The 27,728-nt window shown below is 41.6% G+C and overlaps 1 protein-coding gene across 1 annotated transcript in view; it reads right to left on the reverse strand.

Annotated features, from left to right (window-relative positions):
* Positions 1–14,494: 14,494 nt before the first annotated feature.
* tafa5a (TAFA chemokine like family member 5a) overlaps positions 14,495–27,728 on the reverse strand; it is a 134,773-nt gene continuing 121,539 nt past the window's right edge. The window contains exons 4-5 of the mRNA XM_082963795.1: positions 25,780–25,977; positions 14,495–20,151 (exon numbers count right to left, since the gene is read on the reverse strand). Coding sequence (XP_082819921.1) covers positions 25,969–25,977 — 9 coding nt within the window. The 3' untranslated portion in view covers positions 14,495–20,151; positions 25,780–25,968. The remainder of the gene's footprint in view (positions 20,152–25,779; positions 25,978–27,728) is intronic.

The raw sequence follows: 27,728 nt of genomic DNA on the forward strand, positions 1-27,728 counted from the left end.
CTATACCACCCACCACTGCGACCTGTATGCTCTAGTCGGCTGGCTCTCGCTACATATTCGTCGCGAGACCCACTGGCTCCAGGTCATCTATAAGTCGATGCTAGGTGAAGCTCCGCCTTATCTTAGCTCACTGGTCACGATAACAACACCCACCCGTAGCACGCGCTCCAGCAGGTATAGCTCAATGATCATCCCCAAAGCCAACAACTCCTTTGGCTGCCTTTCCTTCCAGTTCTCTGCTGCCAATGACTGGAAAGAATTGCAAAAATCGCTGAAGCTGGAGACTTACATTTCCCTCACTAACTTTAAACATCAACTATCTGAGCAGCTAATCGATCGCTGCAGCTGTACATAGCCCATATGTAAATAGTCCTCCCAATCGACCTACCTTTTTCCCATATCGGGTATGTTTTTTATCCAGCCGTGCAAATACTGCCCCCTAGCCCCAACAGGTTTTAAAGATGTAGTTTAACCTCTATGGGCTAGGTGGGACGCTAGCGTCCCCCCCGTGGTGCACTCCATCAACAGCAGGTGCATTTCAAGAGCGGCAAATTTGAATCCAAATAAATGTCAAAATTCAAATTTTTCAAACATACAACTATTTTACACCCTTTGAAAGATAAACATCTCCTTAATCTAACCACGTTTTACGATTTCAAAAAGGTTTTACGGCGAAAGCATAAATTTAGAGTATGTTAGGACAGTACATTTACAAGAGTTGTGTGTAATGTTTTGTCAATTCAAAGACAGGGTCACCAAAACCATAAAACCAGCTAAAATGATGCACTAACCTTTTACAATCTCCATCAGATGACACTCCTAGGACATTATGTTAGACAATGCATGCATTTTTAGTTCTATCAAGTTCATATTTATATCCAAAAACAGCGTTTTACTATGGCATTGATGTTGAGGAAATCGTTTCCCTCCAATAACCGGCAGTCAAGTCAACACCACAAATTAAATAATTAAAATTAGAAAACATTGGTAAAATATTATATTGTCATTTAAAGAATTATAGATTTACATCTCTTGAACACAATCAACTTGCCAGATTTAAAAATAACCTTACTGGGAAATCACACTTTGCAATAATCTGAGCACTGCGCCCAGAAAAATACGCGTTGCGATACAGACTAGACGTCATGTTGGGGAGATCTAAAATCGAAAATACTATGTAAATAATCCATTACCTTTGATTCTCTTCATCAGATGTCACTTCCAGGTATCACAGGTCCATAACGAATGTAGTTTTGTTCAAAAAAGCTCATCATTTATGTCCAAAAATCTCCGTCTTGTTAGCACATGATCTAAGCCAGCCGGACTTCTCGTCATGAACGAGGGGAAAAAATATATTTACGTTCGTTCAAACATGTCAAACGTTGTATAGCATAAATCATTAGGGCCTTTTTTAACCAGAACATGAATAATATTCAAGGTGGACGAATGCATACTCTTTTATAACGTATTGGAACGAGGGTACCCAACATGAACTCGCGCGCCAGGTGTCTAATGGGCCATCATCGTTCCATGGCTCTTGTTCGGTCAGATCTCCCTCCAGAAGACTCAAAACACTTTGTAAAGGCTGGTGACATCTAGTGGAAGCAATAGGAAGTGCCAAAATATTCCTCAGCCCCTGTGTTTTTCAATGGGATAGGTTTAAAGGTAATACAACACATCAGGTATCCACTTCCTGTCAGAAAATGTCTCAGGGTTTTGCCTGCCAAATGAGTTCTGTTATACTCACAGACACCATTCAAACAGTTTTAGAAACTTTAGAGTGTTTTCTATCCATATATAATAAGTATATGCATATTCTAGTTACTGGGTAGGATTAGTAACCAGATTAAATCGGGTACATTTTTTTTATCCAGCCGTGCAAATACTGCCCCCTAGCCCTAACAGGTTAACCTGTTATGGCTAGGGGGCAGTATTTTCACGGCCGGATAAAAAACGTACCCGATTTAATCTGATTATTACTCCTGCCCAGAAACTAGAATATGCATATAATTATTAGCTTTGGATAGAAAACACTCCGAAGTTTCTAAAACTGTTTGAAAGGTGTCTGTGAGTATAACAGAACTCATTTGGCAGGCCAAAACCTGAGAAGATTCTGTACAGGAAGTACCCTGTCTGACCATTTCTTGGCCTTCTTTATTATCTCTATCCATTACAGGGGATCTCTGCTGTTACGTGACACTTCCTACGGCTCCCATGGGCTCTCAGAAGGCGGCAAAAAGCTGAATCGTGGCTTTGCAGGCTCTGGCTGAAAAAAAGTAGCGCATTTGGATAGTGGCCGGTCACAGTACTATGAAACTCAGGCTCGTGCACGAGGGGATCCCATGCTTTTATTTTCTCTCTCTTTGTACGTAAACACGCTTTCCCGGTCGGAATATTATCGCTCTTTTACGAGAAAAATGGCATAAAAATTGATTTTAAACAGCAGTTGACATGCTTCGAAGTACGGTAATGGAATATTTAGAATTTTTTTGTCACGAAATGCGTCGTGCGCGTGACCCTTATTTACACTTCGGATAGTGTCTTGAACGCACTAACAAAACGCCGTTATTTGGATATAACTATGGATTATTTTGAACCAAACCAACGTTTGTTATTGAAGTAGCAGTCCTGGGAGTGCATTCTGACGAAGAACACCAAAGGTAATCAAACTTTTCTAATAGTAAATCGGAGTTTGGTCAGGGCTAAACTTGGTGGGTGTCAAAATAGCTAGCCGTGATGGCTGGGCTATCTACTCAGAATATTGCAAAATGTGCTTTCACCAAAAAGCTATTTTAAAATCGGACACCTCGATTGCACAAAGGAGTTCTGTATCTATAATTCTTAAAATAATTGTTATGCTTTTTGTGAACGTTTATCGTGAGTAATTTAGTAAATTGTTAGTAAATTCCCCGGATGATTGCGGGGGGTATGCTAGTTCTGAACGTCACATGCTAATGTAAAAAGCAGTTTTTTGATATAAATATGAACTTGATTGAACAAAACATGCATGTATTGTATAACATAATGTCCTAGGTGTGTCATCTGATGAAGATCATGAAAGGTTAGTGCTGCATTTAGCTGTCTTCTGGGTTTTTGTGACATTATATGCTAGCTTGAAAAATGGGTGTCTGATTATTTCTGGCTGGGTACTCTGCTGACATAATCTAATGTTTTGCTTTCGCTGTAAAGCCTTTTTGAAATCGGACAGTGTGGTTAGATAAAGGAGAATCTTGTCTTTAAATTCTGTGAAATAGTCATATGTTTGAAAAATTGAAGTTTTTGTATTTTTGAGGAATTTGTAATTCGCGCCACGCCTATCATTGGATATTGGAGCAGGTGTTCCGCTAGCGGAATGTCTAGATGTAAGAGGTTAAACAGGTCAACATTCACAAGGCCGCAGGGCCAGACGGATTACCAGGCAGTGTACTCCGATCATGCGCTGACCAACTGGCAAGTGTCTTCACATACAGTTTCAACCTGTCCCTGGCCGAGTCTGTAATAACTACGTTTCAAGCAGACCACCATAGTCCCTGTGCCCAACAGCACCAAGGTAACCTGCCTAAATTGCAACCGACCTGTAGCACTCACGTTTTTAGCCATGAAGTGCTTTGAAAGGCTGGCCATCGCTCACATCAACACCATCATCCCAGAAACCATAGATCCACTCCAATTTGCATACTGCCCCAACAGATCCACAGATGACACAATCTCTATTGCACTCAACTCTGCCCTTGCCTTATGTGAGAATGCTATTCATTGACTACATCTCTGTGTTCAACACCAAAGTGCCCTCAAAGCTCATCACTAAGTTAAGGACCCTGGGACTAATCACCTCCCTCTGCAACTGGATCCTGGACTCCTGATGGGCTGCCCTCAGGTGGTAAGGATAGGCAAGAACACATCTGCCATGCTGATCCTCAACACGGGGGCCACTAATGGGTGCGTGCTCAGTCCCCTCCTATACTCCCTGTTCACCCATTACTGCGTGGCCAAGCATGACTCCAACACCATCATTAAGTTTGCAGACAACTCAACAGTCGTAGGCCTGATCACCGACTTCGATGTGACAGCCTATAGGGAGGAGGTCAGAGACCTGGCAGTGTGGTTCCAGGACAACAACCTCTCCCTCAACGTGACTAAGACAAAGGAGGTGATGGTGGACTACAGGAAAAGGAGGGCTGAGCATGCCCTCATTCTCATCGAATGGGGCTGCAGTGGAGCAGGTTGAGAGTTTCACGTTCCTTGGTGTCCACATCACAAACAAACTATCATGGTCCAAACACACCAAGACAGTTGTGAAGAGAGCATGACAATGCCTATTCCCCCTCAAGAGAGTAAAAATATTTTTGCATGGGTCCACAGATCCTCAAAAAGTTCTACAGCTGCACCGTCGAAAGAATCCTGACTGGTTGCGTCACCGCCTGGTATGGCAACTGCTCGGCCTCCGACCACAAGGAACTAGACGGTAGGTCCAGTACATCACTGGGGCCAAGCTTCCTGCCATCCATAACCTCTATACCAGGTGGTGACAGAAGAAGGCCTTCAAAATTGCCAAAGAGTCCAGCCACCCTAGTCATAGACTGTTCTCTCTGCTACCGCACGGCAAGCAGTATCGGAGCACCAAGTCTAGGTCCAAAAGGCGTCTTTACAGCTTCTACCCTTAAGACATAAAACTGCTGAACAGCTAATCAAATGGTTACCTGGACTATTTTACGCTTCTGCTACTCTCTGTTTATTATCACTTTACCCCTACCTACATGTACATATTACCTCAATTATCTCGACTAACCTGTAGCCCCGCACATTGACTCTGTACCGGAACACCCTGTATATAGCCTCATTATTGTTATTTATTTTATAAATGTTTTATTTTGTTTATTAAGTAAAAAAAATATTAAAACTGCATTGTTGGTTAAGGGCTTGTAAGTAAGTATTTCACGGTAAGGTCTACACCTGTTGCATGTGACAAATAAAATTTGATTTGATTTAAATCAGATCTGCTTTAGCCAACATCTGCATAGTGGTTGTTTTGGGGCTGTTGAAGGTGGAACTGCATTAGAGGTGTCAAATCCACAAGTGGTTCCCAGCATTGTACCGAAAGCGAACATTGCCATTGGCTGCATGGAGTCGCATTAACAGAAATCCCATGCAACCTTGTTTACAAGTTCAAACACTGGAATGTGAGATATAGGATGATATAAACTCATTATTTCGTCCAATTTTTCACTTTCCACTCACTTTCTAATGTGAGTGGGGCAGGTGTGGCTTTGTGACAATGATCACAAAAGCAGCTGCTCACTGATTTGAAGGCTCCAATGCAGTTCAGATTGCTATTGCAGGTTAAGGTTTGATCTAATTTAAGTTATTTCTTCGTATTTTTATTTCAGATAGAAATAACATCAATCTCCATGCACTGTAAATGACAACTTGATAAGAGCTATTCATAAGAGCTAAGTAAATGAGTGAGGCCTTTGGATAAGGGGATTGTAAATATAAATTACAATTGTTTTAGATATATTTTACCTTATGATCGCTGGAGACAAATGTGAAACCAGTCGTATGACAGAAAACTAAAGCATATAAACACATCACCTTTTCCAAGTTTATGAAATGCTGGTCTTATAACTTGGGATGAAATTTGGAAACACAAGCTACAGGCTTCTTTAACCTCTTACATCTAGATGTTCCACTAGCGGAACACCTGCTCCAATATCCAATGATAGGCGTGGCGCGAATTACAAATTCCTCAAAAATACTAAAACTTCAATTTTTCAAACATATGACTATTTCACAGCATTTTAAAGACAAGACTCTCCTTTATCTAACCACACTGTCCGATTTCAAAAAGGCTTTACAGCGAAAGCAAAACATTAGATTATGTCAGCAGAGTACCCAGCCAGAAATAATCAGACACCCATTTTTCAAGCTAGCATATAATGTCACAAAAACCCAGAAGACAGCTAAATGCAGCACTAACCTTTCATGATCTTCATCAGATGACACACCTAGGACATTATGTTATACAATACATGCATGCTTTGTTCAATCAAGTTCATATTTATATCAAAAAACAGCTTTTTACATTAGCATGTGACGTTCAGAACTAGCATACCCCCCGCAAACTTCCGGGGAATTCACTAACAATTTACTAAATTACTCACGATAAACGTTCACAAAAAGCATAACAATTATTTTAAGAATTATAGATACAGAACTCCTCTATGCACTCGATATGTCCGATTTCAAAATAGCTTTTTGGTGAAAGCACATTTTGCAATATTCTAAGTACATAGCCCAGCCATCACGGGCTAGCTATTTAGACACCCGGCAAGTTTAGCCTTCACCAAAATCAGATTTACTATTACAAAAATGTTATTACCTTTGTTGTCTTTGTCAGAATGCACTCCCAGGACTGCTACTTCAATAACAAATGTTGGTTTGGTCCCAAATAATCCATCGTTATATCCGAATAGCGGCGTTTTGTTCGTGCATTCCAGAAACTATCCGAAATGGTATATCAGGGTCGCGCGCATGGCGCAATTCATGACAAAACATTTCTAAATATTCCATTACCGTACTTCGAAGCATGTCAACCGCTGTTTAAAATCAATTTTTATGCAATTTATCTCGTAAAAAAGCGATAATATTCCGACCGGGAATCTCCTTTTCGGCAAACAGAGGAAAAATCACAAAGACGGGGGCGGCCAGGGCACGTGCCTAAGCCCACAGTCCCTTGATCGGCCACTTGAGAAAGGCGATAATGTGTTTCAGCCTGGGGCTGGGATGACGACATTCTGTTTTTTCCCGGGCTCTGAGAGCCTATGGAAGACGTAGGAAGTGTCACGTTAGAGCAGAGATCCTTTGTAATTACATTACATTACATTTAAGTCATTTAGCAGACGCTCTTATCCAGAGCTACTTACAAAATTGGTGCATTCACCTTATGATATCCAGTGGAACAACCACTTTACAATAGTGCATCTAAATCTTTTAAGGGGGGGGGGGTTAGAAGGATTACTTTATCCTATCCTAGGTATTCCTTAAAGATGTGGGGTTTCAGGTGTCTCCGGAAGGTGGTGATTGACTCCGCTGTCCTGGCGTCGTGAGGGAGCTTGTTCCACCATTGGGGTGCCAGAGCAGCGAACAGTTTTGACTGGGCTGAGCGGGAACTGTGCTTCCTCAGAGGTAGGGGGGCCAGCAGGCCAGAGGTGGATGAACGCAGTGCCCTTGTTTGGGTGTAGGGCCTGATCAGAGCCTGAAGGTATGGAGGTGCCGTTCCCTTCACAGCTCCGTAGGCAATCACCATGGTCTTGTAGCGGATGCGAGCTTCAACTGGAAGCCAGTGGAGAGAGCGGAGGAGCGGGGTGACGTGAGAGAACTTGGGAAGGTTGAACACCAGACGGGCTGCGGCGTTCTGGATGAATTGTAGGGGTTTAATGGCACAGGCAGGGAGCCCAGCCAACAGCGAGTTGCAGTAATCCAGACGGGAGATGACAAGTGCCTGGATTAGGACCTGCGCCGCTGCCTGTGTGAGGCAGGGTCGTACTCTGCGAATGTTGTAGAGCATGAACCTACAGGATCGGGTCACCGCCTTGATGTTAGTGGAGAACGACAGGGTGTTGTCCAGGATCACGCCAAGGTTCTTAGCACTCTGGGAGGAGGACACAAGGGAGTTGTCAACCGTGATGGCGAGATCATGGAACGGGCTGTCCTTCCACGGGAGGAAGAGCAGCTCCGTCTTGCCGAGGTTCAGCTTGAGGTGGTGATCCGTCATCCACACTGATATGTCTGACAGACATGCAGAGATGCGATTCGCCGCCTGGTTATCAGAAGGGGGAAAGGAGAAGATTAATTGTGTGTCGTCTGCATAGCAATGATAGGAGAGACCATGTGAGGATATGACAGAGCCAAGTGACTTGGTGTATAGCGAGAATAGGAGAGGGCCTAGAATAGAGCCCTGGGGGACACCAGTGGTGAGAGCACATGGTGCGGAGACAGATTCTCGCCACGCCACCTGGTAGGAGCGACCTGTCAGGTAGGACGCAATCCAAGCTTGGGCCGCGCCGGAGATGCCCAACTCGGAGAGGGTGGAGAGGAGGATCTGATGGTTCACAGTATCAAAGGCAGCAGATAGGTCTAGAAGGATGAGAGCAGATGAGAGAGAGTTAGCTTTAGTAGTGCGGAGAGCCTCCGTGACACAGAGAAGAGCAGTCTCAGTTGAATGCCCAGTCTTGAAACCTGACTGATTAGGATCAAGAAGGTCATTCTGAGAGAGATAGCAGGAGAGCTGGCCAAGGACGGCACATTCAAGAGTTTTGGAGAGAAAAGAAAGAAGGGATACTGGTCTGTAGTTGTTGACATCGGAGGGATCGAGTGTAGGTTTTTTCAGAAGGGGTGCAACTCTCGCTCTCTTGAAGACGGAAGGGACGTAGTAATTGAATGAGATGGCAAAGAAGTTCAAGAAATGGTCAGACAGGCCACTTCCTGTAAAGGAATCTCTCAGGTTTTGACCTGCCATTTGAGTTCTGTTATACTCACAGACACCATTCAAACAGTTTTAGAAACGTTGGAGTGTTTTCTATCCAAAGCCAATAATTATATGCATATTGTAGTTACTGGGCAGGAGTAGTAACCAGATTAAATCGGGTACGTTTTTTATCCAGCCGTGAAAATACTGCCCCCTAGCAATAACAGGTTAAACATGTGCAAATTACAGTATAGCGCCAAACTTACCATATGCCCTTTTCACTGTTTTTTTCACTGTATTTTTTACAATTTCTATGGTGTTAAATATCAGCCACTATTGGTAGCCACCATTAGTTATACCCACATACATTTATAACTGTCACTGATTTAAGTATTAGTTTCCTTACATGTTGCATCATTCCATTACATCATTAGTGTGTCTTTCTTTCTTTAAATCAGAACAGGGGCAAGAGATACAGGACAGACTGATGGGGTGGGCTAAAGACATAGTCAGGATAGGGCTCCGTGGAAACCCTCTCGTTAACATAACCAGAGACCCTGAAGCCATATACAATATCCTGAGGCAGCATATTGGAGAGGCAATCTCATCCACAAACTCATTAGCATACTTCTATGAATCCATACCAAGACAGTCAGAGTGCTGCTTGGATTCTTGGGTCAGACTGAACAAAGCAATTGATCTTGACAGGGAAAAAGAGTGGATGATCCAGGTCACGAGGTGACAATGATGTTTGTTAAGCACTGGCCTGACCCAGCAATATACGCCGCCCTTAGGTGCAGGCCTATTGAAAATTGGACAGTTGGAGATTTACAGGCAATGATTGACAGCCATCACAGAGACAAACAGTCAGCCAGACCCAGGGCGCAGAGTACTGCCAAGGAAGAAGACGCGATGACCCCCAAACGATTGGTGTATAAATCAACAAGCTCTCGGTCATGATAATTCAGCCACACCCACTAACAGTGATCAGGCTTCATTGAACAAAGTGATTTCTCCCATAGAATAGTTTCTCTCAACCCTGGAACAGAATCACAGGAGAACTTTGGCCAGAGCTCCACAAACCAATACATCCGCTGGCCCCTGTAGGATTTGTAAGGCCTCAGACCATTCAACTCAGTCACACTGCTTTAAGGAGGGCCTATGCTTCAAGTGTCACATGGCAGGCCACAGAGGCTTTGAATGTACAGCTAGAAAACAAGTTGGAGAGGCAACTGCCGAAGCTCCCCCTGGGCCTGCTTTAAACTAACATACTCACACCAAGAGGGGGGCTGTGTGGGTGAACATGTTACACCCCCACAGAACACCATGGATACAAAGACTAAAAACATCATGAAAACTGAGACGATCTATCAGAAAATAGAGAGTAATGACAGTGTAATGTTCCAGTACAAGAAACTGTAGAATTTCAAGCTCTGATAGACAGTGGGTCTATGACCTGCACTTTAACTGAGTCAGCTGAAGACACACTTCTGAGATGTAACGTGATAAAACCATGGTCTAGAAAGCCAACTTAAGTAAATATTGTAGGCTGTGGGGGCAAACAGGAACAGCCTAAGTATGAATATGTCTTGAACATTGATCTTTAAGATTGCAAGATGGCAGTGTCTGTTTTAGCTGTACCTGATCAAATGCCATAAAACACGATGCAACAGGTTAAGAAAACAAAGCGGTATTGGGACAGCCTCTCCAAAACTGCCAAAGAAGATTCACATGGACTTTTACTCAGCATGCTAGCCAATGTGAACCGCTGGCACCGTGACAATATACCAGACAAAGTGGGAACTGTAGTGCTCAAGCACTGTGACTCTCATGCCTCAGCATGAACATTTAGTCTGGGGTGCCTCTATCAGTTGGTAGTACTGTAGCCGTAGAGGCCACTACAGCATGATCTGCACCAAGAAATGTCCTAGTAGGAGGGGTGACAAGTGGGTCCCCATGAAAGTGAACAACATGTTAGACTGCCCTATTGTTCTCCACCGTAAGACCAAGCTGGCTGACGTGCACCCATGCCCATTCCCAGCCCTAGAATACCTAGAGCTCTACACCAACCAAGTTCAGGGCTCCACCAACGTCCAGTCTGCTGTTCAGAATGTCTCCCAAGTAAGGGAAGAATGTTCAGTGAGTGGGGAAAGGGCAACGAGGGAGTATCTACAAAAGTTGAACTCCAGTGCTTGACGGCTGATGCTCCCTTTACCTCTTATCCTGTTAACTTGTTTGGTGTGGGACTTGGTTAGTCCCAAAGGGGGGTTATGTGGGTGAAAAATACAGCTCTTTGGTAATTTTCCAGTACCCATGTTGGAGAGTCTCCCATCGCCTAGTAATTTTCCAATGCACATACTATTTCCTTTGGAAGTAGGAAGAAGAAGCAGTACAAGGTTAAACATTAGACATATGTAAACAGAATGAAGGTCAAAGCCATATGGATGTGCAGGAGTGGTCCAACATAGAGTTAAGCATTAGACATACAGAAACAGAACTAAGTGGTATCTATGCCTTCCCTGTGGCTCAGTTGGTAGAGCATGGTGTTTGCAACGCCAGCATGGTGTGTGCAACGCCAAGGTTGTGGGTTTGATTCCCACGGGGGGCCAGTAAAAAAAAAAAAGAAAAAAAAAAGGCATGAAATGAAAATGAAATATATGCATTCACTACTGTAAGTCGCTCTGGATAAGAGCGTCTGCTAAATGACTAAAATGTAAATGTATGTGAATAAGCTAAACTGAGCCAACAAAGAACAGACTGTTTTGAGCCACATAGAATCTAGTCAAGGCAACTGCAGGGTACATGGGTTAATCATTTCCAGGTGACACAGACCTGAACTGGTGTGGGACAGTAACTATATATTCTTACTAACCAATACAGGGGCCACAAACTATGGATATATATTGGGAAGACATGGTTGTGTTCATTAAAATCTATTGGAAATGTACTTATACTGGGAACATATATATCTAATAAATGCATTATTTTTTATAGTGGACCTGTGGTTGCGCCACCAATATAATCTAAACTGAGCCAGATGTGGGCGTACACAATACAGAATTAAGTCATAGAGATAATGATGGCGCACGGCCAAGGGAAGTTAATCATCTACATAGAAAGGAGGGAACATGTCTGGTGTAAATGTATAAATACTGATGTTTTGAACAAGAAGAGTCAGTCATTCCATGGAATTGCTCGGCTTCTGTTACTTTTGTAATAAAGTATTTTTGAATGAACAAGTTCCGGTATCTAAGAAATATTTGATTCAACATTTCCACAACACCATCTAGACCTTGTAGCTGATGCCATCTAGACTTTGAGAGTCCTTCAGAAGACTTTTAGAGTCAATGAGTCAAGTGATCGCTGAGTCTGATAAAAGAGAGCATCTAGCTGCCCTGATTCAAGTCTTGTCAACTTTAGTTGAAGTGTAGGCCTAAGTGACAGAACCCCCAGTGAAACATAGAGGCCCAGAGGATAGATCAATAGAGAAATACTGTAGATCTCAAGAAAGAAGTTGCTCTTCATTTCTTGGTTCTTCTGTGGTTCTTATAAAGACCGCTACAATAGCAAAGAGATTGAAGCCAGTTTAATTTGATATTTATTGACATGAAAATATGGCCTATTAATTGTAATGCATTTGAGAGTCGGGATATAATTAGTTGTAGGCCATTTGAATTGCAGATCACCCCAAAGCTTTGTCAGGGGTCTGCTATGATGATAAACCTCCATAGAAATCATACACAGCAATCACTGTTTAATTAAATGTCTACTTTAACACTATTACGATAGCTATTACTGCACTGTGAGTATAAATGAAATTGGACTCCCACTCTTTTCTCCCTCTACCTCTCAACTATACCTCCCTCACTCATACCTCTCTCTCTCCCTACCTCTTTAGCTCTCTCCATCCCAGGCTATCTTTCTCTCCTCTCGGTTATGCAAAAACCCTGTGAATAATTTATTCAAGGCCCAGCATTTAGAAGTCTTAATCCTGGGCTGATGCTCTTAGGTGAGCCATAATTGTTTGAAACTGTAAAAGTGGGATTTCAGCCACTCAGATAATCACCCTCTGTTAGTTAATACCTGAGAAGGGAGGGATGGATGGAGGCAGTACTGGAGGGATGGAGTGAACAAAAAACATGCCCGATTCAGCTGTCAGCTCGCCTGGTCAGCCTGGTCAGAATTATCATCCTCGCTTGGCCGGTGCAGGGGGTACGTTAACACTCACCGCTCATGCCCAATTCTGTCCTCCCTCCTTCCCACCTCACAAAATCATCCACCCCGTCCGCCCCAGCAGTCCCAGCCTAATGGAAGCTGACAGGATGTAAATTAGTTTTTAAAAGAGTTGGCTGGCGGATGGTCATTTTTCTCATTTAGTGGTAAGATGAGCTGGCCGAGCCCCCAGCTGTCTGTCTTCCTTCCTGTGGGTTAAGAGGACAAGAGGCTCAATTCAACACATCAGGCCTTGATTACCATCTTGACGAGGCTGCTCCTCTCTCCATTTTCTTCCCTCGCTGTATCTCTCTTTTTTCTCACTCTACCTTTCTCTCTTTCTCACCCTCCCTCTCTTCGTCTCTGCTTCCCTCCCTAACTGGGGAAGCAGAGGGTGAAGCAGGGAGAGAGAAAGAAAAAGCGAGAGCAAGTGAGAGAGAACAGGAAACCTATGGATGTAGGATTTTGTCAAGGCTTAAAAGTATTTGTGTTGCAGGTCTGTTCAGCAACAAATAAAAGCAGCAGCAGCAGCAGCGTGAGCTACCGTAGCGATGTGCTCTGCTTCCTCCAGGCGCCCCTGCCTGTCTCTCCAACCTGGCTCTCTCTCCCTCTCTTTTTCTCTCTCTCTTGCCTGTCTCTCTCCAGGCTCCAGCTCGGCTGGCTGTGTGTCAGAAGCTCTCTCCCTCCTCAAAACACAGAGCCTATAGAAACAGCCAAACCAGCCTTAATGCACCGGCCTTGTCCATATTGCATGTGCTTATACTAAATACCTGATTAAGGGCTTCATAAGGACACAGGGTTTTTAAGGATAAGGATAATACATAACAAAAGGATGTACAATGGGATTTGGGGTTGATAGTAATTCTACTAGGTGATACCAGGTGTTTTTGTGTGTTCCTTTATAATTGCTTTGGTAACTGTAAGCTTGTGATTTATTGTTGTCCACTCTGTCCCTGTCTTTGCTGGGTTGAAGAGGTGGCCTTAGTTATCCTAAACATGTGAAATGATTTCATACTGTTGATGGCTCCATATACTCCATTTGTTCTGGTTCACAACTACGTTTGACCTTCCAATAAAGTCTCCAAGCCAATGTTATTTACCTTCAAGCAAGATGACCTTTTCCTCCTTTGAGTAATGAGCATTTCTGAGAACAAACACATGTACAAAACCCGAAGTACAGTAACTAACATTCAAAGCCAGGTCCATGTCCACGTGCACCAGATGTTTCCTGGATTCCTGTGAGGTGCATGTATAATGAGAGAGAGATTAGTCATTAATGGAGGCTGTTAGCAGTGGTGTAAAGTACTTAAGTAAAAATACTTGAAAGTACTACTTAAGTAGTGTTTTGGGGTATCTCTACTTTATTTTACTATTTATATTTTTGACTACTTTTAATTTTACTTCACTACATTCTTAAAGAAAATTATGTTCTTTTTACACCATAAATTTCCCCTGGTACACAAAAGTACTTGCTGAATATTGAATGCTTAGCAGGACCGTAAAATTGCCTAATTCACACATTTATCAAGAGAATATCCCTGGTCATCCCTACTGCCTCTGATCTGGCAGACTCACTAAACACACACTTTGTTTGTAAATGATGTCTGAGTGATGGAGCATGCCCCTGGCTCTCCGTAAATAAAAAATAATAATTATGCCATCTGGTTTGCTTTATAAGTCATTTGAAATGATATGTTTAGCAATTACATTTCGTTTTTATACTTAGGTATATTTAAAACCAAATACTTTTAGACTTTTACTCAAGTAATATTTTACTGGGTGACTAGAGACATTTTCTACTAAGGTATCTTTACTCTTACTCAAGTATGACAATTGGATACTTTTTCTACCACTGGCTGTTAGTTAGTTAGTTAGTGGTGTTTAACGGAGCCTGAAATCCCAGCTGGCACCAGCATGTCTTCTTCTTCTTTGGGTTGGAGAGGAGAGCCAGAGAGCCTCGATCAACAATCAAGAGGATAGCACTGGCCTGGAACACCAAGCACAGATATGGAGGGATACTGTACAAAACCAGCCAAAGGGTATGATGATAAGGAGAGGTGTTTGTTTAGACAGAGACTGGGTTTTAATCCGAAACAGTTTAGTTGAACAGCTCTATTGTAAAATGTTTAGATCTGTCACAAATTCCAATCTGGTCAAGGAAAACAACAGACATTCCAATTCACAGTCTGACTCTCAGCTATCTTTGTAAAGATCGAAATATAAAGGTAGTCAATAGAATCACATCATACAACACAAAGGATGCCACAACTGTTTAGCACACCTCTCCTCCTACAGTACATCCCTGGTGTATTAGTCAGGAGCTGAGGTAATGTTTAGTCTCTCACTTTCATAACCTTGACAGATCATTGGACCCAGTGCTCAGAAAACACCAAACAGTTTTATGGCTAGAAAATATTGGTGACGGAAGACATCTTCAGAGGAAAGCAGCTGCACGAGCCATATTGCTTATTGATCCCCATTCGAAAAGCGCTGGTTGCACTTCTTTAGATTTATATTGTAAACAAAGACTTACAATATCAAATGTGAATTAGCACTTAAATGTTTTCCATCACAGCAGTTCATATTTTGTGCCATTGGTGCAGTATTGGTATTGCAGCAGACTGCAGAGATTTATGTGAAGAGAGAAGGAGTCTTAGTGTTTAGTGTTGGTTATTAAAGCAGAGGCAGGCTGTCTGCTCTGTCTCTCTCCTCTGTAGATGCAGCTGAATGACAGAAACACAACACTGTGCCTTAGGACGGTAACTGGAAACAGTCAAAGGCATAACATCAACCTCAACACTCACACACAGACACACGCAAGGAAACATATACACACATGTACAGTGCCTTCGGAAAGTATTCAGACCCCTTGGCTTTTTCCCACATTTTGTTACGTTACAGCCTTATTCTAAAATTGATTAAATTGGTTTTTTCTCTCATCAATCTACACACAATACCCCATAATGACAAAGCAAAAACATTTTTTTTTAGAAAGGTTTGCTAAAATAAAAAATATCTCATTTACATAAGTATTTAGACCCTTTACTCAGTACTTTGTTGAAGAACCTTTGGCAGTGGTTACTGCCTCGAGTCTTCTTGGGTATGACGCTACAAGCTTGGCACACCTGTATTTGGGGAGTTTCTCCCATTCTTCACTGCAGATATTTTCAGGTCTCTCCAGAGACGATAGATTGGGTTCAAGTCCAGGCTTTGGCTGGGCCACTCAAGGACATTCAGAGACTTGTCCCAAAGCCACTCCTGCATTGTTTTGGCTGTGTGCTTAGGGTTGATGTCCTGTTGGAAGGTTAACCTTCGCCCCAGTCCAAGGCCCTGACCATTCTGGAGCAGGTTTTCATCAAGGATGTCTCTGTACTTTGCTCCGTTCATCTTTGCCTCATTCCTGACTAGTCTCCCAGTCCCTGCCGCTGAAAAACATCCCCATAGCATGATGCTGCCACCACCATGGTGACAGGTTTCCTCCAGACGTGACGCTTGACATTCAGTCCAAATAGTTCAATCTCGGTTTCATCAGACCAGAGAATCTCGTTTTTCATGGTCTGAGAGTCTTTAGGTGCCTTTTGCAAACTCCAAGTGGGCTGTCATGTGCCTTTTACTGAGGAGTGGCTCCCGTCTGGCCCCTCTACCATAAAGGCCTGATTGGTGGAGTGCTGCAGAGATGGTTGTCCTTCTGGAGAGTCTTGGTGGTTCAAAACATCTTCCATGTAAGAATGATGGTGGCAACTGTGTTCTTGGGGACCTTCAATGCTGCAGACATTTTTTGGTACCCCTCCCCAGATCTGTGCCTCGACACAATCCTGTCTCTGAGCTCTATGGACAATTGCCTCGACCTCATGGCTTGGTTTTCCAAATCATGTCATAATCAATTGAATTTACCACAGGTGGACTCCAATCAAGTTGTAGAAACATGTCAAGAATGATCAATGGAAACAGGACACACTTGAGCTCAATTTCGAGTCTCATAGCAAAAGGGATGAATACTTATGTAAATTAGGTATTTCTGTTTTTTATATGTAATAAATTTGCCCACAAAAAATAAAACGGGTTTTCGCTTTGTCATTATGTAGATTGCTGAGGATTGCTTATTTATTTAATCCATTTTAGAATAAGGCTGTTGCATAAGAAAACGTGGAAAAAGTCAAGGGGTCGAAATACTTTCAGAAGGCACTGTACAAATACGAACACATCAACAGAACAGGATTGGGAAATGCGGATATGATACACATATCACTATAGAGCTATAGAAAAGAGAGAAAGCATTTACCCAGACAGATATACACACACAGTAATATTCTCCCAGTTGTATGTGACCCACTTTGCCTCTTTCTCTACGGCAAAGACATTATCGCAAGCTGTCTTTTGTACCTCTAGGAGAAACTCCTCATTGTACTTTGCTCTAATCAAATTAAAATGTGTATGAGACACGACTCCTCCGAACATCACACCGAACCTCCAGGATACGGGAGAGATTATTGAAATTCAATCAGATGTAATTAAATATTTACAACCGTCTTGACAATCGCCGGCTACACACGCACATCACACACGTACACAAACACGCACACGCACACAAACACACACAAACACAAATGAAAAACCCACGGATCCTTTCAGGAAACTCACTTCTCATTTGCATCCTATGAAAACTTCTCTGTCAACAACAGCTGTATTAATCTCCAGCTGGTGTTGGTGGAACAGGCTGATACAGTCAGTCAGGATTAGGAAGGAACGTCAGTCATCCAGCCAGCCAGCTAGTCAGACTGGTCCCAGTCAGTAAATCAATGAAAGTCAGTCAGTCGGACTGAACAGCAGAGAACCAAGTGTGGATAAGAGAAGTTCAGCATCTGGATCTTAACAAGTTGGAGGTTCATCTGGAAGGTATATGCCTTCACTCGGAGCCTAACACATGACCTTTGAAGCCTCTGTGAAGGCTTGGATTTGTGTCTTTCATGGAATCCGAGCCCCTGGCTGAAAACCAGGACCTTGGACAGTACCACCTAATGTAGCAGGAGTCTGGATATATGGTGCTGTACAAAGGACTGATATCTTTTTCTCTTTTTATGTGTTTTCACTTGCATTAGATCCGTAGCCCATTGCAGGGTAGCCCTTTGCAGGGTAACCCTTTGCAAGTTCATCAACATCATAATCTTGCAGTTCATTAAATATTGACCAGGTGTACTGCTCTGCATATGTACAGTATATTGTTGTATAATTATGGAATCCCTTCCACCATAATACATACAGCCAGCAGCATACACATATGGAGTCAGTCAAACTATTATTTCTGTCCTATTTCTGTCTGAGCAAATGCCTTAATCAACTCTGCATCAATACATTCATATGCATATGTTATTATAATCAAATCCCATTGAGACTGTCTATAAATCATTTGATTTGCTTTACTTATGTATATCAGGTGTTTACCTATTAGATATGTATGAGGAACTTACACGTGGACAATTAGACACTTTAAAGTAGATGGTCTAGAAGAAAATAAACAACTATTTCTGGCTGTCAGTTTTTGGCATATAGGACAGAATAATTAAATAAACGTAATACAAAATAAGGTATGATAAATCTTACTTCCTTGAATAAATTGGATGACTTTGAATACCAAAGCGTCTATATTAGCAAGTGATTGTTCTTTCATGTATTTCATTTATTCTTAAAATATTTCATGATAAAAAGTATCTCATGTAAATGATTCTAAAACCTTTCCCACAATGCCTCCCTTCTTTGCGTGTCATCATCATCTTCGTCTCTCAGGACTGGAGGTCAGCATTGTGCGACAAACACAAGCACAAAAATAAATGAGATATTATAGAGAAATGAGTAAGTATTCCACGCCTTTTACAATGCAATACTGCAGCAATCAGCAGGTTCCAAAGGCTGCTCATTGACTAAAGTGACAAAATCTCTGTCTGTGATGAGCTCAATTTTTGATAGATAGTGACTCTCAGGCCGGAATTCAATCAGTTGCATTGAGGGTTCAGTCAGATTGTTTATGCTGTGTCAGAGTTGTTAACCACATTAAAACCGTACACTGCAAGACACTCTCACAAGCATCTGTAAAATATTACCATTAAATATTTAAACATAACTCAAGAGCATTTTTTCCTTTATCTGTGATTGATAGATTGGGAGATTAGAGATATGAGAGGGGAGAAACTACTTGTCATGAGAACAGAAAGAGAGCAGGACAAACCAGCATTAGAGAGCTTGTTTTTCATGTTCTATGGCTGCCATTTTGTGACCACGTTATTCATGTCGAATAAGGTTCTCTACAAAGGTACAACATATAAAACTGTTAAATACATACGTTTTAGGCCTTTCAAAATACATTTAATGAAATGTGTCTTTCCACCACCCGCCAGCCTCAATTAGAAATTACAGTTTCAATATTCTCTTTTCGCCTCAATGATGATCAGTAGTTTTGCTCTTTTACCGTTTTTCCAACCATGCTTATTGCAATGTGTCCCAATTTGTAGCTTTTGAAAAATGCAAATCAGATTTTTTTTAATACATAGATATATGTTTACCTATATCTCCAGTTTCAAAATACAGTGGTGGGTATTGTCAGAGAAAAAAATGTCAGCAAAGTTTTTAAAGGTAACTCCTTTGATTGTATACGTGTCCCACTAGACTCTATTGTCTATGTTCAGAATGACATAAAGCCCAACATCTACAGCTATGAGGGCAGTCATTGTTTTGTAGAGAGAAAAACAAGTATCCATTTCTCTTTCCTAATCTGGTCCATCTCGTCTTACAATAAACTGTTATTCTTTTCCTCTTTGGTCTATAAAAATATGGAGAGTGCCAAAGGTGTACTCCTCCAGCAGAAGGCCTATTCACAGCAGAGCACAGGTCGAGCAGTGAGCATGTCATCTGGTCCAGTCTGGTCCATAGTCTGGATAAATCCAGTCCAACGTTTGGTCCAGTCCATAGTCTGGCGCTAGGTCAGACACATCAGAAAGCCTCGGGCCAGGCTCACAATAATCCTGTTCTTTGGGATACGTCTCTCTGTCCCATTGCAGTCTAACAGAAGCAAGTATGGTTGAAGTAAGTGGGAGTCCTCTGTCCACTGAAGATTAGCAGACAGTAGCTGAACAGTACAGTAGTCAATCTAAATGGCTCCATAGATACCACTCTCTCCCTCTCTGGACAAGGCGCTGACGGAAACCAGACCTCCACGGCACTAGAGGGTTCTGCTCATTTACAAAGCAGACGGACGCTAATAGAAGGGGGCAGACGGGACATGTTGATCCAGTGACAGACAGTGGGTTATCTACAGCAGATGGTCATTGGTTGGTCGGAGCCGCAGAGGGGTGGAGCCAGGAGTCAGGGCACAGGAAACATGAAATAGCTTCTCCAGAGTCAAAGATGAAACCTCGCTCTCGACTTCAAGTGCCCTCAAACCCTCCAGTATTGGCTGTCGTTGACTGTGTTTAAGAGACCTGCAGATCAATGAGAACACAAGTTCTGTCAGAGTACAGGATAATCAATGCTAGCTAATCACAGACAATCCTTAAACAATGCTAAGTTGCTAAAACGTCAAAATATGCTAAATAAATCAATGCTTGTGGTAGAAGTTGCCCAGGCCATAACCACAGAGAGATCTAGGATTAGATTACCAAATGCCAAATCTTAATGTTGACATTGAAGGGGGTGAAGAATACCTTGGACTAGTTGTTAGGGTCTACATTTACCTACTCCGCAATGACTGTCCCTAAATGAACGTTGTATATTTTACTCCCATTACTTTCACTCCCATTATTCCCATAATAGATACTGTATGTGGAACTTATTCAAATGTCTACAGCTCTGAAACGAAGTTATGAAGAAATTAGACAGTCCCACACTAATCATTGTCAACAACAGTATGTTCTGCCATTCAAATATTGTGAATTCTGCTGGGGCATTAAACCATAGTAACAAAACAAGTCTTACAGTGCAGAACTGTAAAACAATTAATCAGCCTCACAGAAGAAATCTGGAGAGAGAAAAAAAAAGTGTAGTTGGTCGGCACGCCATCTGGCCTATGTGTGGTCTCCAGCCAACTTGATAAAGGCATTGATGCTTTCCAAGATTGCCGGGGCTGCTTAATTTATAATAATGAACTCTTGACAATTACACAGAGTGCAAATTGCCATGAATGGGGGCAGGTGTTAGATTAAAACTGGGGGAATCTGGGGATAAAAACAACAGGAATGGAGCAATCAGCAACTAAATTAACCTGTGTCATTTAATAGGATAATGTCACAGTGTAGAGTACTCAGTGGCTGCAGAGGAGAAGGTATGGAGGGAATGACCCAAGAGTATCCGGGCTAAGAAAAGGGACATGTCTCCCACTAATACGCCCAGTGCAGCACCGGCCAACCTGGCAATTAGCGCCATTAGAGATTATGTACTGTTGCCGCGTCATTATTGCAGTGACGCTGCCCTCTAGTGGTAAAATAAAGTTTACACTGAGACTGCGTTACAGTAACACAGTGGATGGAATAGACAACAAAAGTGGTGGTATGACATGTAAATTAAGCATAAATTTGTTTGTTTGTTGGTTCATTCATTAGTTGATTTATTTGTTCGTTTATTCATTCTTTCGTTAATTAATTAATCCATCCATCCATTCATTCAACATAGGCTAATGGAGAAAACATGGTAGCCTAGTACAGTAGTGGCAGGGTGTCTCTGTGATATCTCTGGAGAATTGAAATGCAAATTAATTTAAATAGACCACAGGCAGTGAGACTCTGTCTGCGTTGGCCTCCCTTTCTCTTCCACTACAATATCTCTCTCACACTGGCCGTGGTAAAATATAATACTGTAAATCTTGCACACAAATCTGTTCTCTATAAAAATGGAGACTGGCTATTAATGTATAGCATGATTATTGAATAGGTTTACATAGAAAATTATTTCTTAATCTTATACTGGGGAAAGGGAAAGGGGTGATACCTAGTCAGTTGTACAACTGAATGCCTTCAACTGAAATGTGTCTTCCACATTTAACCCAACCCCCCTGAATCAGAGTACTTTATCTCCAGTAACAGATTTCTGATGCTTAGGAGAATACTAAAAGCAATCCTGCTGGCCAAAAATATATATTCTGCTTTAGTGGCCCAACTTTCAGGGTGACCCAAAACAAGTGCATCAATGAGATGTCTCTCTCTCTCTCTCTCTCTCTCTCTCTCTCTCTCTCTCTCTCTCTCTCTCTCTCTCTCTCTCTCTCTCTCTCTCTCTCTCTCTCTCTCTCTCTCTGTGTGTGTAATAAAGGGATAATATGATTTAGATTGATAAGTGACAGAGCGTGTAACTAGGCCTATATTAAAGTGCCTGAGGAAGACGTGATCAAATGAGGTGAGGTACTGTAGGCTAGACACGTTAGTATGATGTAGATTGATAACAGAGAAAGTAGGACTAGTAGAATCAGTGCATGAGGAAGATGTGATCAAATGCTACCAGGGCTGATTGAGAATCTTTATGTTAGACGTGTGTGTTTGATATTCCCCAGATACTCCCCATGTTCTCTCAGGAGAAGTTAGTTCAAAGCTATCGGTGCTGTTATCTTAATCAGCTCTTTCATATTACATTTCCTCTACACATCAAATAAACTAACGCTGTTTTAAGCCCAGTGTAAATACACATCACACAGTGTACAGCACATTAGGTCTCCAGAGATCAAAGTGTGTGTTTGTGTACAGTATGTTCACTTTTATTCCACCATGACCAACTTTTGAAACCCTGTTTTAGGGTACATATTTTAAATATAAAAGGTACAATCATCACACTTTCACTCTCAAAAAAAAGGGGTACAATGTAAAAGTAAATTTCTGTTTCCTGCATGCTCTACTGCAGGTGGATAAAAAAAAGGTTTTTAATATCTGTTTTTGCATTTACATTCATTGATTGATTAATCTTATGCTACACAAAGATGAATAACAGACATTCTTCTAAACTAAACCAATACGTTTGTTGGATTTTTTGCACCCGTTATTGAAATGGTTGTTCAAGTTTAAAATGGCTTACAGTGCATTCAGAAAGCATTCATAGCACTTGATTTTTCTGCATTTTGTTGTTTCACAACCTGAGTTTAAAATGATTCAATTGTCACTGGCCTACACACAATGCCCCATAATGTCAAAGCGGTATTACGTGTTTGGAAATTCTTACAAATATATGAATGAAAATCTGAAATGTCTTGAGTCAATAAGTATTCAACCCCTTTGTTTTGGAAAACCTAAATAAGTTCAGGAGTAAAAATGTGCTTAACAAGTCATAATAATTTGCATGGAATAAATCTGTGTGCAATAATAGTGTTTAACATGATTTTTGAATGACTACCAAATCTCTGTACCCAACACATACAATAATCTTTAAGGTCACTCAGTCAAGCAGTGAATTTAAAACACAGATTCAACCACACAGACTAGGGAGGTTTTCCAATGCCTCGCAAAGAAGGGTTCCTATCGGTAAATTGGTAAAAATGAAAAAAGCAGACATTGAATATCCCTTTGAGCACGGTGAAGTTATTAATTACACTTTGGATGGTGTATCTTTACACCCAGTCACAACAAAGATACTGTACAGGCGTCCTTCATAACTCAGTCACCAGAGAGGAAGGAAACCGCTCAGGAATTTCAGCATGAGGACAATGGTGACTAAAAAGGTTATAGAGTTTAATGGTTGTGTTAGGAGAAAACTGAGGATGGTTCAACACTAATTACATAACTGACAGAGTGAAAAGATGAAAGCCTGTACAGAATACAAATATTCCTAAACATGCATCCTGTTTGCAAAAATGGACTAAGGTAATACTGCAAAAAACATGGCAAAGCAATTAACACTTTATATACAGAGCAAAAAGTTACGTTTGGAACAAATCCAATAGAACACATTACTAAGTACCACCTCCCAAATTTTCAAGCATAGTGGTGGCTGCATCATGTTATGGGTATGCTTGTAATCGTTAAGGACTGGGGAGTTTTCTGGAGAAAAAAAATTAATGTAATGGAGCTAAGCACAGGCAAAATCCTAGAGGAAAATCTGGTTCAGTCTACATTATACCAGACACTGGGAGATGAATTCACCTTTCAGCAGGACAATAACCTAAAACACAAGACCAAATCTACGCTGTAGTTGCTTAACAAGAAGACAGGGAATGTTCCTGAGTGGCCAAGTTACAGTTTTGACCTAAAACTGCTTGAAAATGTATGGCAAAACCTGAAAATGGTTGTCTAGCAATGATCAACAACCAAGAGTTTTGAAAGGAACAATGGGAAAATGTTGCACAATCCAGGTGTGGAAAGCTCTTAGAGATTTACCCAGAAAGACTCACAGCTGTAATCTCTGCCAAAGGTGCTTCTACAAAGTTTTGACTCAGGGGTGTGAATACTTATGTAAATTAGATATTTCTGTATTTCATTATCAATACATTTGCAAAATAATCTAAAAACATATTTTTTCTTTGTCATTATGGGGTATTGTGTGTAGATGGGTGAGTGGAAAAAAATCTATTTAATACATTTTGAATTCAGGCTGTAAAACAACCAAATGTGAAATAAGTCAAGGGGGATGAATAATTTCTGAAGGCACTGTAGTAATAGTCTCCTCACACTGTTTCTACCCTGACTGTCGTTATGAATGCAGGTTGCAGATGAACAAAAATTTTAACTGTTGGATATCCTAATGTTGGCTGGATTCCAATAGAAATTACAAATCACTTTGCAAGCCAGCATAGTGTGACTTGAAGGTAGGATTGCACAATTCTTGTATATTTCCTAAGCTTTCCAGAAATCCTGGTTGGAAAATTCCTGGGAAAAAAAGGAAATCCCTCAACTATGATTTTATGAACATCTCTGAATCTTGGAACTTCGCAAACTTACTTGCAAGATCTGATGTGGACAGTAATAAATGAGTTTCAGGCCACTGTGTTAGGGTAAAGGTAGGCCTCAAAATAAGGCCTTATGAGATATGTAATGTATTATCATAAAGACTTTAATTTTAATGATAAAATACACCAAGGAACTCACTTGCTGAAAGCCACAGGACTGAAAACAAACTAATTCTACAACCATGTCTCTGTCACTAACCAATATAGTCATGGATGGTAACTGTACAATTAATCTAAAAGTACAAAGGAGGGTACCACTCCAATCACAAATGGTTGTACTACTTTAGGAGCAAATCTAAACCTTTATTTCTGAGTGTAGGTAGCATTGTAAGTTGGCTATTTCTGCTATTCTAAACAGTATCATCTCACTCACCACCTAATGTTTATGTCTTTAAGGGTTTTCAGCCCACGTAACTACAATTAGTCTGAACCTAGACATACAGTACTGTCTGAGATACATATAGGATGGATGAATCAACAGACAGTAAACATAAACAAAACATAAACCGAGACTGAGACTATCGACTGTACAGTTTGTTCTTTACAAATAATATTGTGAAAAAGCACTGACTTGCTTTACAACTGGCTTCATTCATTTTCATGACAAGATAACTAAAATTTACTCAGAGACTTTTCTGTTTCATCAAGACATACTGGCAGTATCTAGACCCGTCTATTTGGTTCTGGTCATATACTGTGTGTGTGCATGTGTGTGTGCGTGTGTGTGTGTGTGTGTGTGTGTGTGTGTGTGTGTGTGTGTGTGTGTGTGTGTGTGTGTGTGTGTGTGTGTGTGTGTGTGTGTGTGTGTGTGTGTGTGTGTGTGTGGTGTCTCGTTCATTCCTCTGTGTGGATACAAGGCTCTGTAATGGGTGTAATAATTTAAAAACAACATCTAAGACATGTCAATATAATGGTACAGAACTCAATGGCTCTTCCTAATTCTATACACATGGATTTTTTGTTGTTGCAAAACGGACTCTGGGGGCCTTTGTGCTCAAGGCGTAGAAATAGAATTGCAACACTAATATATAATATTATATTATTACCAGTGTATCTTAGTGCACACTTGTCAATATCATGCTGCAATACTATTATTCTGCCAGAATCATAAAAATAACATTGGTTAGGTTAGACGTTTGTTTTCCCATTATGTTTTGATGCAGATTCCCGTGTTGATGGATTCATTCTGTACCTTGCTTTGTGGATAATGCCCAGCATGGTTTAGAGTTGGTTGTGTAGGTTGTTCATGTCTGTAGTAATGGACCAGTGGTGGTGGTGGTGGTTGGTGGTATGGGCTGAGGCTGTCTGTCATGGACATCAATGCTCTCCTCCGCCATGGTACTGTCAGCAGAATGGAGGATCCACAGGGACTCCAGTCACGTCATAGAGCCTGGAGGGAAATCACAGAGAGGAGGAAGGGGAAGGAGAAAGGGAGGAGGGAAGAAGTAATTTAGTAGTTTTCAAACCAAAGTGTTACCATAATTGACCAATAGAATTAGAGCAATATGTCCCACAGGTCAAAAGCCTACTGTGCAGCTACCGTAAAGAATAATACAGTAACAAAAAATCTATGTGAGATCTCTCTACAAGTTTTCCAAACCATAAAATACTTTTCAAAATGAAGGTGATGTGTGTGTGTGTGTGTGTGAGAGAGTAAGTGTGTGGGTGTGTGTGTGAGTGTGAGGGTATTTTCCTCTTTTTAGCTAATGGTTTGAAGCGTGCATGGTTCCTCCTTGCAGTCTCAGACTAGGGAGGGAGGCTTGACGGTGGTGGCTAATGGTTTGCAGCGGCTGAGTCTGTTTGCATGGCAGCCGGAGCATCTGTCCTCTCTGTAGTGATTCTGTTAAAGCCTCAACTGGATGTGTCCTGCACGGCATGCCAGCCATGTGTGTGTGTGTTCTGTCGTACCAGCCGGGCCCAAAGGGATCAATTACACAGCAAGGCAAGGCAGGCTGTATCGTATCAAACCCTGCACTACCAGCACCACACCGCCGGGAATCCTTCCAGTATACACAGCCTACAGTACTATACAGCCTCTCTAATGAGTTAGCTAGGACTGGGACTATGGATGATCCAAATCCAAGGGATGCGTTACACACTCTCTTCAACACAGTCATACAGTATAAATACACTCTTAGAAAAAATACCAAAAATCTATTCCCATTCAAAATTATATTTTCCCTAACCTTTAAACCTGAACCTAATCATAACCCTTAACCTCACCTTAACCCCAAAATGCTAACCCTAAAACTAAACCTAACTCCTAAATCTAACCTTTAACCCTGATTCTAACTCTAACAGTCATTGTAACCCCTAAGCCTAAAAAAATATTTTTCCTTGTGAGGTCTGGCGAAATGTCACAAATGTTTTCCTTGTTTACTTTCCCTGTGTGGACTACACACACACACACACACACACACACACACACACACACACACACACACACACACACACACACACACACACACACACACACACACACACACACACACACACACACACACACACACACACACACACACACACGAAGAACACTAAGAGGTAACACACACAGACTGTGGGATCAGGACGCATGGCTCTCGACCTTTGCCTCTTCGGAGTCCGGACGGGAGTTGCAGCAATGGGACAAGACTGTAACTACCAATTAGATATCATGAAATTGGGGTAAAAAAAGACTGTGGGATCATCCTTTCATCACAAAGTCCTAACACACTGAGTCCTTCACTTCCTTGATTAGCAACCTCTCCACACCACGTCTGCTGCTGTGAAACAGCCCTGATTACAGTGTGGTGCATAATCACAGGCTTTCTCTCAGTGGATGCCACCGACACCACTCTCTATTATGTAGTTAAATACCCCAATCAGGAGCGAGCTAATGGATTCACTGATTAAATTCATCAACTGCCACTTAAGAGGCTACCCCTCTATGTATGGTATAATCAGTGTGTGTGTGTGTGTGTGTGTGTGTGTGTGTGTGTGTGTGTGTGTGTGTGTGTGTGTGTGTGTGTGTGTGTGTGTGTGTGTGTGTGTGTGTGTGTGTGTGTGTGTGTGTGTTTTAGTTTATTAGGACCCGCATTAGCTAATGCACATGCAGTAGCTACTCTTCCTGGGGTCCAAACATAACGCACTGTGACAGTTATA

Source organism: Salmo salar, chromosome 17 (assembly GCF_965601325.2).
Source record: "Salmo salar chromosome 17, fSalSal1, whole genome shotgun sequence".
Lineage (NCBI taxonomy): Eukaryota > Metazoa > Chordata > Actinopteri > Salmoniformes > Salmonidae > Salmo > Salmo salar.